The sequence below is a fragment of the Pararge aegeria genome, chromosome 3, assembly GCF_905163445.1.
Source record: "Pararge aegeria chromosome 3, ilParAegt1.1, whole genome shotgun sequence".
In the NCBI taxonomy this organism is placed as follows: Eukaryota; Metazoa; Arthropoda; class Insecta; order Lepidoptera; family Nymphalidae; genus Pararge; species Pararge aegeria.
Window position 1 is genome coordinate 1,105,244 of NC_053182.1, and position 15,284 is coordinate 1,120,527.

The following is a 15,284-nucleotide window of genomic DNA, read 5'->3' on the forward strand; positions in this document are numbered from 1 at the left end:
AAATAAAAGTCACAATCCGAAGTAAACCATGATTCCCGATCGGACATAATATATTTATCACTTTTCGTTTACAATAATTTCAAAAATATTTGTCTTTATTTTCTGCTAACAAGAAACAGGATACTCATAAGACAGTCCTTTAGTCCCAGAATGGAGGGTTGTGAAATAAAACACTTATGATTACAATATAGACATTTTATTTGGTGCGAATTAATATCACAAATCAAATAGGACTATAGGCATTGTACTAAAAAGGTGTGTTGAATAAAAATACCTTAAATAAAAGACTAGTAAAACAATGCTTTAAAAATAATCACAGAATATACATAATACATAATTTTATAGTTTTTAACTATTAGAATTAAAGAGATCCTTGTTCTTTACTTAGATAATAGGTAATATTTAATACTTATATGAAAACAACTTTTAATTTGATATGATGGGCCATGTTTATAGTGAATAGATTTAAACAAAATGAACTCTTAACTCATTTACCTGTTGCCTAAATAACCATAGATAAAATAATAAAAAAAGATTGTGGAGTTACCTTCTTTATTGTAGCTGGAATAGTTTATTTATTTTAGGGAAACCATTGTGTGTTAAAACATCATCATATTAAGAACCTTCTGATGTCCACTGATGGGCATAAGGTGTTCATAATATTTCAAGACTAATCTTCGATTTTCTGCGACTCGCCTGATATCGTTTATCCACCTTGTGGATACCTACCAGCGTCATTCTATCAGAATCCCAATGTCCATTGGGTAAGTATGCCTAGCGCCATCTATCGAACAGTCAAGGATCCTGCTTTGCAAACCCTTAAAACCGTGTCGAAGTCATACCGGAATTCAGAATAACTTCATGCTGTTTTCTTCTCTATATTTAAAATTTAGAATTAAAAAAAAACTTTACAGTATGGTAATAAGTCAATTGTTATTTTATTTTTCGAGAGCCAGATAGCGCCATCTAGTTATATTATATTCAACTATTTAAGTTTTCTTGGAAAGAAACAACTGTTTCTCTACTGTTATTTATCTATGGCGTAACAGGAGAGCAATAAAAGTGTTGCTTTTTATGCAAGAAGGTATTGACCGAGAGGCAATGCTAAGCCGTGGCGTCTAACACTTGTACGTACTTAGTGGCGTTAATTTTTGCGTCTTGCTTGCGACCTTGTAATTGGCCGCTTGCAGGACGCAAACTTCAATGGAGGCAAATGGAGGCAGGTTTTACAACGCGGCGCGGCGTGAACCTCGCTTTTCTTGCATTAATTCATAGTTTATTGACTTCATGAGTTAGAGGTACACACTCAATAAATCGGACATTATAATTAATTAACTAAATGGAAAAAATAAGAAACTTTCATGTTACTGAAAAATTAAATTAACATGTGCGTGTACATTAGTAATAATACAAAAACCTATTTCTTATTCAATAAAGGAACTTAATTGTTTTTTATTAAATAAAATAACATCCTTATAAAGTATTAATCGCGTAATATGGCATTAATTAAACTGAGTATTTTATTACTAAAGATAGTGGAATTTCCGAGAATCTAAATGTTAGTATCTAATTTTTTTTATAACCAATTTTTACCGAGAATTTCACTCATAGGATATTGTCCATGATTTCAATAATAAAGCAATAATTAATAAGTATATGCTACAGTTAATTCTGCTTTGTTGTTAATTGTGAATTCAAAAACCCAGTCAAAAATTGTATCAATTTTGTTCGTGCCGCAAGTTTTTTGTGTGCTTTCTATCTTTTTGATTTTTTTCACAAAATTTTCTTTCTGGCATTTATATCACTGTTTCTATTATTTTTATACGTGATATTGTATATCTATTATATGCCGCAGATGCGGTTTCCAGAACTGCGCGTAACCACTCGCTTGAGAATGTTTGTAAACTGAGTAGTTTTTTACACGAAGAAAACCTAATATTAATATTAGTGAGTTGAAATGACACACTAAAGTAAACACTAATAATATAATATTTCATATTGCACCTATTATTTGTGGATGTGAGTATTTTACGTTTGGAATGTCACCTATCATAATACTATTTTTTTTTTCCTACTTTATTTTTTTTTTGTTTTTTTATTTGCTTTGCTTACTGCAATAAACCATATTGAATCTATTTTATTTGGCTTACATACTAGAAGTATAACGACCATAGGAAATAAAAAGAACATAAAAAAAAAATCTCTTTCATTTCCTGAGTGACGTGTAGACCCAAAGACACTGCCCAGTCATATCTAATGTTCCACCCCATTGTCTCTGCGATAACACACATCACCGTCAACCGTAGCCAGATTTAGAAAAATACCTCCTCTTATAACTAACACTAATATTTTAAAAACTTTGCTCGCCGACTTTGAGTGTCGGCAAGAAAGTCTTATATAGACATTTAGAGTAGATAAAATGTGTCACAAACGGGACAAACCACGATAATTTCTAAGTGGCATTAAAATAGGAAGCCGTTGGCCGAAGGCGTAATTTGCCTGTTAGAAACAATTATGGGGTCATTACGTTTACCAAATCTGATAGTCACATTTTAATTTCCAAGTCTTAAAACTAAAAGAATAAAAGATATCATTGTCAGGCCATGAATAATCTTCGCTTTAATTTCGCCGTCTTCACGTCAGTTAAATTGTTTTTAGTAAAATAAATAACGACAACTTACGGGAATCTTGATATGGAACGAATTTTTTATTCGAGTAGCTTCGACAAGTTTAAAAACCAATTGTCAAATCTACGGCTATATGATGGTACCGATTCTGTTCCGCTAAAATCATGCTATCTTTATTCACATACATATCACGATGAGGACAAAACTACTTTAAGACTTGTCAAATTTAATTTACCTTTGAGATTTGTGTACAACAGAATTGGCACCATTATTCCATTCATGTCAGATTCTGGATAGCTTACTCAAAAATATATTTATTGTTGTAAGTTAGTTAACATCAGAATTGGTAAACGCAAAGTGCATTCTTATCGTACCCCACGTCGCTGTGTTTACTTCTGCTTGACGGTCTTTTCGTGAAGGAGTATCTCGGCCATGTTGCTTATCTTGATTTCGAACACGTAATTGCCCGAGAAATGCACGTAGTCATGCGCCGGTTCCTCTGTCTCACGCTTGCGGACTGAAATATATTGTTACAGTAAATTTATAAAGTGGGTAAATAATTAAACTTTTGATAACTATAAATTCATGTACATGAAATTGAGTTGGTGGGTATTTCGATATAAATACGCCTGCATTATCGATGCACCTCAGTCCTACATGGACTCGAACGATGCAAAGATACCTCCCGAGTCCCGGTGTCTTAGTCGTTTATGTCTAAGACGGCCGACTGGCGCAGTGGGCAGCGACCCTGCTTTCTGAGTCCTAGGCCGTGGGTTCGATTCCCACAACTGGAAAATTTTTGTGTGGTGAACATGATTGTTGTTCAGTGTCTGGGTGTTTATCTGTATATTATAAGAATTTGTATGTATTATATTCATAAAAATATTCAACAGCTATCTTAGTACCCATAACACAAGCGCTTACACAATACGCTTACTTTGGGGCTAGATGGCGATGTGTGTATTGTCGTAGTATATTTATTTTATTTTTATCAATATATAAAAATTCCGCAATTTACTTTTAAGTGGTGTAATCTTACTTAATGGCTTGACTTGTAGAATGCTATAAGCTACGATAAACTTCAAATCCAAGATGGCCGCCACCACATTATGACCAATTATGTATTTTTTTTCCCTCAATATGGATATAAAACGGCTTGACTGGGTGAGTAATGTACGCGATACTGAAAGTCGCCGGGTTTTTATACTCTGGACAGTGAGCTTTGTTTCATTTTTTTTTATGGATGCTAGAGATATCAAGAGCTCTGCGAATACTTACTGACGCTGCCAGACTGGTGTTGCAGATGGTATAGCGGCCTGGGGTTGCACTTGGTGATCATGTCTCTCGTGAAACGCGAAAAGTCCTCCACCGGGAACACGGCCGTCATGTCGCCGCGCATCGAAGACACGTCGAAATTTGCGTTCTGCTGCAGGGTCAATATGAAGGCATCCGGAGGACTTACAACTTCTGAGTTCAACTCCATCACGAAGCATCGTTCCTTGTCAATGATACCTGGTTGGAGATTTAGTCGTAGTTTGAGCACGATTGATTCAACTCTTATGCCCGTTTTCACTAAACTTAGGATGCCTAGGGATTTAGGTGATTCCAAGAGAAAAAAAAACGTTTCCCCAACTCTTATATGATAACTTTTGCACAACGATTGATGTATGTCTAGGAATCTCCTTATATTAAATGTTACTTATTTAAGCATTGCGATATTCGTCATTTGTGAAAACGGGCATAAGTCATTGTTTATTGTTGTTTATTGTTATTAGGTACACAAAACAGGTAATAACTAAATGTAGATCAAAATATAAGTAATAACAAGTTTTGTTCTAAGCTACAATCCAAAGTATGTGTACACAACTTGGAATTTAATCAAACAAAAAGTAAAGATAAAATTAAAGTTGAAACTAAAAGGAACACAAAAAAAGTAATATATACCTATATATATAATTTCACTAAAGATTATGTGTTATCATGAACCTTAGCCCACCAAGCAGCACTGGAACAGCGTTGTTGGAACCAAGGACTTTTTAGAACCGGAGACATCTTATTTAGAAGCACAGTGCTCACCATTGCAAAGTCAAAGTCAAAGTCAAAGTCAAAAATATCTTTATTCAAGTAGGCCCATAGGTGGCACTTTTGATGCGTACATAAGAATTACACGGTAGTGAGATGATGGCGATAACCACATTCGTAAACTTAAAACTAAAGCTACGAGGGTTCCAAACGCGTCTAAGAAGAAGCCCACAACAAACTTAGCCGGGTGTTTTTTTTTTTTTTGTTATCACCATCTCACAATGTCATTTTAAATTATTAGAAGAGCAACCTGGTTAGAGCAATAATTTAATAATTGCGCCAGTGTGGTCGTCATAAGTCGAAGTCGTCGGAGGTCTATGGAGAAATAACTGCATGGAGAATAAACTCACCTGTAGCGTTTTCGTTGAAGTCATGGATAACATCGAAGTTGTGTCCGAAGTTCGAGACGGTTATCTTCTCCATAGTGGCTCCAATACTCAACTCCTCCTCAATGGCGTCAATCATTTCTTGAGCAGCATCTTTGCTGGATGTCGGCACATCCGAATCATTATCGAATCTGATCAAGCGTAAATGCTGCAAATGATAATTTATTTCTATAGCAGACCATAAATAAATGAAAACAGTGTTTGATGTCGGATTGTGATAATAAAAAAAGCCGCCTGCGTTTATTGTAGGCTCTACTAAGATCAGTAGGAGCTAGGACTAGCATACATACTAGTTAGATAGATATCTCTCCCGTTTCTCGTGTTTCTATAGCGATAGACTTAATTTTCTCATGGTGCGCATGCTAACCCTCTTAGCTTTAGTTTTAAGTTAAAGAATGTAGTTATTTATCACCACCACCCCACAATTATGGTAACATATATGTATGAACGCTTCATAAAGATAATGCTTTGGGTCTCCCACAATGAGAAAGGGTTAATGCCGTAGTCCACCACGCTGGCCCAGTGCGGATTGGTGGACTCCACCCACCTTTAAGAACATTATGGAGAACTCTCAGGTATGCAGGTTTCCTCACGATGCTTTCCTTCACCGTTGAAGCAAGTGATATTTTAATTGCTTAAAACGCACATAACTTGGAAAAGTTAGAGGTGGGTGCTGGGATTCGAACTCGGCACCCCGAAAGTGAAATCGAACTCTGACCCACTAGGCTATCACTGCTTCATATAAAACTAGCGGTTGCCCGCGACTTCGTCTGCGTTTGATTTTGTTTTTTGATGTGGCATTCAATTTAGTTATAGTTCTAAAAAAAATAAAGTATTCAGTATCGCTAAGCCTTAAATGAGGGGTTGGCTGCTGTCCGCTGAGGAGTTCTGTCCTCTATCTCCAACCACATTCAGATCTACACAAAGTTTGGGCAAATTAAACACCTATTATAACCTCTATAGTACAAAAATAATTATATAAATCGGTTATAATTTGTCGGAGTTATGGTGTAAAATCGTCAAACACTTTTATCCCCTCTGCCAAAGGAACCGAGCTTGTCGGGATAAAAAGTATCCTATATTACTTCTAACACTTCCAAGAATATGTGTACAAAGTTTCATGAGGATCGGTTAAGTCGTTTTTGCGTGAAAGCGTAACAAACAAACTTACATTCACATTTATAATATTAAGTAGGAGTAGGGATAGGGATAATGCTGTATACACCCACAATTGATTATTGTAATAGCAGTAGACAGAATTTGTTATTCTAACATATTTTTTTTTATGAATGTAGTTACGATTAATTGATGGTGTGTCTTATGAATAAATAAATAAACGCTCCTTAACAGCATGTGAAAGTCTACATTACTGAAACTTTTTTGAATAAAAATGTACATCAAAAAAAATTGGTTGACTGTAAAGTCGGTATACGGGCGAAAGTTTTACGTGACAACGACTTTGAGTGGTAAAATAATTTTAATGTGAATATTCATTCGTATAGTAGGAAGAAGGATGAAATAATAGTAACAATTTAAAACATTTATTTATACAAAGAATTATATTTAAAACATTAATTTATACAAAGAATCTCGCACTGAATTTCATATTAACAAAATTTTATTTTTACCTTTACACATACATACGTATTTATATACAAATATACATACAATAACTTGCAATACATTTGCGTACAATGAAACAGCGTTTACTACAAAGGGACGCGTGCCTTTCACTTTTTATGTCTGTCTCTCTCGCTCTTAGGCGGGCTAACCATGCCCGAGTGGAAGGGACGCGTGCCTCTCACTCGCTCTCATTGTGAGCGCATAACGTGAGCGGAGCGTAACGCAGTTTCTTGAAGTGTCACCCGGCAAACCAATTTATAAGACGTTGTCACGTCAAAAGCGTTACGTTAAGCTTTATATTTATAGGGGTTGTGTGTGGATAGATGTAAGATTATTTATTGCAGCAATAATTACAAATTTTATATAGTGCCATTGTTAAAATTCACTGGAAAATGTTCTTTAATGTCGAAAGGTCCCCACTTCGCAATTTTTATTTTCTATGGAATTCGAAAAATAAAATAATAAATTGAAGATATTTGGCGGTGCGCGGTCAAAACTTGAATCGCTCGTTTTTTTTTTTGTATGGAAAACAATAAAAATATCTCAGTTTGTTATTCCACCACAAGTTAGCCCATGACTGAAATCTCACCTGGTGGTAAGTGATGATGCAGTCTAAGATGCTAGCGGGCTAACCTGTTAGCAGTAGCTTACATAGAGGGTATGCATAGGGTATGCAGATGATATAAAATGAAGAAAATCTCCAATAAGAGTTTTAAAATACTTAAGGATAGGCATTGTAAGAGTTATAAGAACCCTACCCTTAAGTTTTTATAGCTCGTACTGGAGATTATACCCTGTGCATACCCTCTACGCACGCCGCTACCTGTTAGGGGGTATGGTAGTCATACCCCTAATTGGTTTCTATGCGACATTGCACCGGAACACTAAATCGCTTAGCGTCTTTGTCTTTCAAAAATTCAAAGTTCAAAAATTCAAAATTCATTTATTTCAAGTAGGCCTAATATAAGCACTTTTGAAACGTCAAGTCTGTCTGTTTGTAGTGATTCTACCACCGGTTCGGAAGACAGATTCTACCGAGAAGAAGCCGGCAAGAAACTCAGCTCTTTAGGGTGGTAACTAGCCACGGCCAAAGCCACCCACCAGACCGGACCAGAGAAAATTCAGAAATTATAAAATCCCTAATAGCCCCTGCCGGGAATCGAACCCGGTACCTCCAACTTAAATTCATAGCGCTCACCGTTGCGCCAGGGAGGTCGTCAAAACAAAAACATTGGGTATTCCGTAAAAACTTATAACTGATAACGGACACCATTTTTTTATATCCATATATATATATAAAAGAGAAAGTGTGTACCCACACACTATGACAAATGTTCCGTATAGGCTCCGAAACGGCTGGACCGATTTCAATGAAACTTTCAGGGAATCTCCGGATTGACCTGGCGACCTGTAAAGTTTGGTGACCATCTGTTATAGGATGCGTCGTCAGCAATATGGGTAGCATCGGAAAGGTATAACAGATCGGAGCACTCCTATTTTTGAACTGTCAAACTGTCAAACACAGCTTTTATTTACTATGATGAAATTCTATTGTTGGGTGTACATGGGTGTAGATAATGATCTTCACCCGCGAATAGAAGAGAATGAATACGGAGAGAAATAAATGATTTAATATATTATGAGACTGAAATTAAAAATTTAATGATGTAAGTTTATTGTTTAAATGCCAGGCGAAGCGGGCTGGGTACGCTAAGTATTCCTTAAAATTTTACCCGGATGTGCCAGACATACTCACGTGCGAATATTCCTGAATGATGGGCACGGTGCAACGGTTGCCCTCAAACCAGTTCACCTTGAACATGATATGCCCGTACAGCATCATTGCGCCGACAACGCAAAAGAAGAGTATGAGCACGGTCAGCATTCCCCAGCACACGCTTATCTCCTTGGGTTCCTTTTGCGAGTCGGAGTAGATCTCAACCTTCTCCTGTAATTTTTGATCATCAACATCATCCAGAGTCTATAATAATAATAATATAATACGACATCGCAATCTAGCCCCAAAGTAAGCGTAGTTTGTGTTACGGGTACTAAGATCAATGAAGATTTTTTTTTAATAAATATTATATATACGTATAAAACACCCACACACTGAAAAACAGTCAGGTTCATTACACAAACATTTTCCAGTTGTGGGAATCGAACCCGGCCTTGGACTCACAGCAGGGTCGCTACGCCAATCAGCCGTCTATAAACGTCGCATATAACGTCGGCCTTCTATCCAATTGGAGAGGCGGTTTTATAATATAGACCCACCACGCTACTCCATTCCGGGCTGGTGGGCTTTAACGACTATCGTCACAAGTTAGTGATGGTAAACAGGATCAATAGTGATGCTAAGCACGGGGGTTGACGGGCTGGTCCCGAAAATTCTTCAACGTAAAGAAAACACAATGCCTTACAATTTTTGGCACGACCCGGGATTCGAATCCAGGTCCTCGTGATATGTTGTTAAACATACTAACCACTAGACCAATGAAGCAGTCGAGAGACTTTTTAGAGGAAAAAAGGAACACTGAAAATGTAAATTTTAATAAACAAATAAACATATACTTATTAAAATTTATTTTATATATGTATATGTTTATTATAATTATAAAGGTAATATATGTTTTTTTTTTATTTTGAGCATCCCCAATATAATCGGCTCGCTGCTATACGATGTCCTAATTATGTTTTGAAATCCATAATTATTTAATTAAAAAAATGACTTCGCCGAAACTGGGTGTGTATACGTTACATTATACAAATAAATTTATTTTAAATATTGTTTTATAAATGTAACATTATGCATTGTGCTGAATAAATTGAAATTTCTTCTAGGTCATCGGGAAGCAGGTAAGGTTTTGGATTGGAATATGTCAGTCAATAGAAAAAAAAAATTTTGAAATTGATTGATTGATGATTTTTAGAATTGATGTAATTTGGTGTTCTTGTTAATCTAAGAGGTAGTAATAAAAAAACCAAATTTCATGTTTTTATGTTTCTATATTTTGAGTTATTAAGGAGGCAAAAGTGTCTCTAAATGGTTCTTTAATATTACACACGGTAGCTGCGTCGCCACTTCTTATTTTTGTGTCTTGATTGAAAAAGTTTTCTTTTAAACTATATTTTAAACTGCTGCACCGGTAAAACTTTACATTACTTAAAAAGTACAGACAAGAAATAGTCACTATGTTTATTGTTAAGGAAAAGTAATATAATTATTGACGTGACAACGTCTTATAAAAAAGTTCTATATAAAATGCGCCAATACCTCAACACCGACGTTAGAATACAGTTATGTGAAGCTCTAGTCCTCTCAAAACTTAACTATGCTGATACTGTTTACGGGCCATGTATGTTGGCCAGATCAGCAAAGTTAGTGCAAAGAGTCCAAAACGCCTGCGCCAGATTTTGTTTTTCTATAGCTCCTCGTTCTCATGTCAGCCCTTATATTAATAGCGCAAATATGCTAAACATGGAGTCTCGACGTAGACTCCATTTAGCTACTATGCTGTTTGGCATAATGTCCACAGGCAAACCAGCATATTTGCGTTCAAAAATAAAATGGGCTCACGAAAATGGAAAACGTAGCACAAGGTCTGCGCCTAGAACTGGCATGGCATAGAACTGCTGCTTTTCGTGGTACTTTTAAGTACTCTGCCTGTAAGGTCTGGAATGACCTTCCACCTCCAGCCCGTATGAGGAAGTCAATGATTTCGTTCAAGAATGCCATTAAAAAGGTATTTTTGGATAATCAAAAAACTCATCAATAAAAAGACATTCCGGATCTTTCAGACTAATTGCTTGTTGTCGGGCTTACGCGTAACATCTGTTTATATGTATATATATATATATTTTTCCTTTTTTGTGGTGGTGGTTCTATTGTATCGTTTGATAATTTTATATATATATTATTTTACTTTATTTTTCCGTATACTCCCTCTTCTTGTCAAGTTCACTTCGCTTCTTTTTAAACTTTTCCCAGCAATTCCGTGACGCCAATCAAGGCTATACCTGAAAATCAGCGCTGCAGTTGTCAAATACTGCAGCAGCGTGCTGAGGTAGCAGCCTTTTCAGCTGAAGCACCTTTCGATAAGGCATTTAGTTTGTAAAATAGTGTATAGTTAGTTTTAATTAGTTTTAATGTAATTCGTAATTAGTTTTCATTAGTTTACTTATGTGTGGAAGCTGAATAAAGTTTATTATTATTATTATTATTATTATTATTATAATTCGATGGAGCCGGCTGCACGAAAAGACATGACGTATGCGGCGTTACCTCTCTCTGAGGCGTTCCATTCAAGGCTTGAAGTGCAAGCGAGAGCGCGGAACGAGCGACAAAGAGGCACAGTCGGCCTCCGCGTTCGACATCTGTCTCTCTCCTACTTGAGTGAGCGATGCGTCCGCGTGGACAGCTTCTATACAATAATACATTTACATGTTTTCGGCAAGGATGAAGTGCAGTGAAAAGTGAATGTGGTGTCAATTTTTTATAGCAACGATAATATCTATCAAACAAATAAAATTAAAATTTTCTTTTGAAAAATGCAACCATTCCATCAGTATTTTCTTACGACGTTGTCACGTTCCACTATCGTCAGTAAGCCGACTTTACAGACAACCAATATTTTTTTTGCAGCTTGAATATTTCTTTCAAATAAGAGCTATATGTTCGGCCATAACTACTGAAACCATACTGGATATGTATATGAATTTTACTTCAAAGGGAATACGATTTCTTAGAATTGTCATATTAGCTAAAAATTGCCTAAGCTTATTGCGTGTTTAATATGAATGAACGTACGTACTACGTACGTACTATACGTGCTATTTACGTAGCCCTAAATTTGGAAAAACAAAAGGAAACACCGGATAGCAGGTAAGCTGATATATAAAATCTTTGGCAGACTCTACCAACCAATTTAAACCCGTTTAAAGCGGTCATTCTTGGCATGTTATTCTTTTATATTTTAAAAACTTATGCCGTGGATAAGTTTGTATGATATATTTTAATCAAGATTTTATTTATAGAATTGTTGAGCGCCCGAAATTGATATACAATCTAATTTAAAATCTCCAATTAACAGTGAGACTTCAGTAAGAATTTGGTATTTACTAAATCCTACTCTTCCCAATACCTAAATGAGAAAATCGTTGGTCTGTGTCTTATTGATTTTTGCCACGCATGCGCACAGCTGTTTTCAAACCTCCCGTAACTATCTAAGCCAGTGAGCTTATACAATAGTAACATATTAAATCAATGATCTGAGCTAACTATACAAAAACCAGACAGGGACTAACTTAGATAAAACTTAATGCAGGTTTTTTTTTAACATGTTTATTGCGTTCAGGAGAAATTAAAAATATACTTAAAAATAAATTAGATGCAAAAAGCGACCTAATCACTAAAAACCTTAACGATATATTTAAATTAAATCTTATAGGTTTATATAGTATATATGTATATCTTATTTACGAAATAAATGCCGTATAAAATTGTATGCCGTAGAATTTTACGTAACAATAATATAAAAACATTCATGCTCATCACACACACATTTTCCAGCTGTGGGAATCGAACCCACGGCCATGTACTCGGAAAACAGCGTCGCTGCCGACTGCGCCAACCGGCTGTCAGACAATAAGTCTAAATATTGTACATACCAAGGTGTAAGCAAAACGACGATCCATCAAAGAACTATATATAACATTGATTTGCGACAAAATAGTTAAACCTAATTAAGTAAAAGGCGGTTACTTAAAGCAACTAGTTAAAAATCCTACAAAATATTGAATAGTTGAATATGTTATTTGGTTGCTTTTTTTATCGTCTCAAATGAACCATCCTGCTTAAAGCTAACAATATGTAGGTATATTTCAGCAACATTTTTATTATTTAAATCAAATGCAATGAATAAAAAAAATGGCCCCAAAGCCCGGTTTGGGGAAACGTGACAGTGATGGCGTCACAAGTCTATTAAAAGGTAAAAAAATTATACCAAACGGCAGTGTCGCTTGATAATAAAATCTATTTTTTATTTATGAGAAACAATAGTTTGAATACTAGATACTTTTGAACATATGAAAAATATTCTTAAAATGTTTAAAGTACGTTCCGAGAATCCGGGAGACCCTAAGATGTGCACGCAATAAAGTACTTTTATTACAATAGCAATTAGCATTACCACAGTGTTTACAGTCTCATGACGTCACAAGACTGTAAACAGAGAGTAAACCAAGCAATAATGTTTGTGATCACGTGATCTTGATTTTATGATTTATAGAAATGTTTACTATATTTTCTAGTTTTGTGAAATGAAATAATATTGAAAAATAACAATCTTTAATGATAACACCAGCATTGTAAGTATTTTCAATACCTACCCTAATATTATCTTTTTGATATTTTGCATGATTTTTCAACAAGGTAGGTAGTTTTCAATGCCTAGAACATCTTCAATTACCATACAAAAAGAGTCAATAAAATGTTTATTGCTAAAATGCTATCGCCGCACATAATTTAAATAAGCGCTTTATTTAAATTTAAACAAGTGATTAAGCATAGTTTCACCGCATGGACCGTGCACGTTTCTTTGTAGAAAGGTGTCTTTAGATTTCAGCTTATAATATGATAAGTTAGTAATTTCAAAGATAAAATATTTTTTGAGACATATATTATACCTATATTATAATTATTGTCTTTTCTAGATATAAAAAGGCAAAGTTCAATAAAGCAAGGAAACGTGTAGTCCACCACATCCAAAACTTGACCTTTCACACAGAAGTAATAAACAAAAGCTAAATTTAAAAAGGCCAGAAAATAAATACAATTTAGTTGAATTCTTGAAATAAGTTCAGGAATATAGTTCAGTCGGGTACTCGTGTATTATATCGAAAATATAAGGTAAATTAATAGCAATCACAATCTGCATTATTTGGCATATAATACTTCAAAATTGTATGGAGTCAACCTTCTATTTGTATTCTGTGCTATTTATCCCTAAATTTTCCCTAGGAGCCGGAGTTAATACGTAATACCCACTTTTAAATATGGATTTGTTTACGTGAGGGGAATATTTGCAATGGAAATGCGTTGGCCTTGAGGGCGTGGCTGATCCGGGGTGCACCGCAGACAGGCGCATGCTCCAAGTGCAGGGCTCGGTGTCCTTCTTACGAAGTATTACGTAATTGTCCGGATGCACAATGCGACATACATAATATATACATCGAGCGCACTGGACTCGCCAGACGCCAGACGAATTATGCATGGTTTTCGACCCCGTATTAAAATTAACTAATATCGCCGTATTAACTAATTGTGCAAATATTAAACAGCTGTTAACTTTCAGTTTATGACTGATGATCATTAATACACCCGCCGCAAAATATGATAGTATTCAATCCACAATGTAGTTCCTTAGGCTTATAAATAACAAATGATTGACGAACCTTAATCCGTTCCAAAGTTTAGTATTTATTATAGGTATTTCAAGAAATTATGCAAAGTGATACTGTAATTGAAACATGTAGCGCCATCTATTATTAGCACCTAAAAACTATGTCCGCTGTATCATTATAATCAATAGACCTTACGATTAACTCGTATGATTACAATTACTTGCCGTTTGCAAGGAGCACCGTAGCTAAGTTCATTGATGTGTTCCGCTAATATAAAAAAAAAACTAATAAAAGACGTAATTACTGTCTCTATCAACATAAATTATTTAGTAATTATTTCTAATTTTTTCCATGCAAAATGTTGCAAACATTATTCGAAGTAATCGAGAACTAGACTAGAATTATACACCTTTTTTATAATTTGTGTAAATATATGCGTTACATATCACACAATTAGTATTAAATTTTCTGCAAGACAAGACAAGAAGACATTTCTAAAATTTGATAATAATGTGTGAACTCCACCAAACCGCACTAAGGCAGCGTGGTGGACTACGGCCTAAACCCTTCTCATTGTGGGACCCATTCCCAGTACTGGGCCGGTAAAGGTTGCTGTGATGATAACAATTTATTCAACCCAGAAACGATTGATATTCATATTTTACTAACGTATGCCAAGAGACCCAACTCCATTAAAAATTTCAGGGAGGCATGTACCTACGTAAAAAAAAAAAAAAAAAAAAATGTTTTTATACAAGGAAAAAATTAAACGGTAAATATTGATTTCGCTTACAGCTATTAGCCAAAATGTAATTTTAAACATAATAACGAAATAAAAATGTAACACAACAAGTGTACTTGGTTAATACGTACCTCAACGCAAGTATGCTTATCGTTTGGGTCATTGTCGAGCAGCGGAGAAAGTGGCTTAATGTATACAGCTTTAGAGAGCATCATGCTCGGTTTGGTCATGACCGTCATAGTCGCTAATTTTATCACTACTTTTATTGCAGCAACAAAATATAACAGAGAAGTTGCGTAGTTGTGATGTCGCGATCAAATGTTATGTTATTGATCGCCCAGGCCCCAGATGCCTACATAGTACACCTTTGTTCCTAGCTCCTGTTTGATCCTGCGTAGTAACGCTAAGGAAAGAATTGCA

General features: G+C 35.3%; 1 protein-coding gene across 1 annotated transcript; it reads right to left on the reverse strand.

The window, feature by feature from the left end:
• Positions 1–378: 378 nt before the first annotated feature.
• On the reverse strand, positions 379–15,201 carry LOC120637337. The gene is made up of 5 exons (XM_039909134.1): positions 14,996–15,201; positions 8,475–8,666; positions 5,060–5,243; positions 3,906–4,139; positions 379–3,144 (listed from the first exon to the last, which is right to left on the reverse strand). The coding sequence occupies exons 1-5, from the start codon at positions 15,101–15,103 to the stop codon at positions 3,017–3,019; spliced, it is 846 nt and encodes a 281-aa protein (XP_039765068.1). The 5' UTR covers positions 15,104–15,201; the 3' UTR covers positions 379–3,016.
• Between the last annotated feature and the right edge of the window lie 83 nt (positions 15,202–15,284).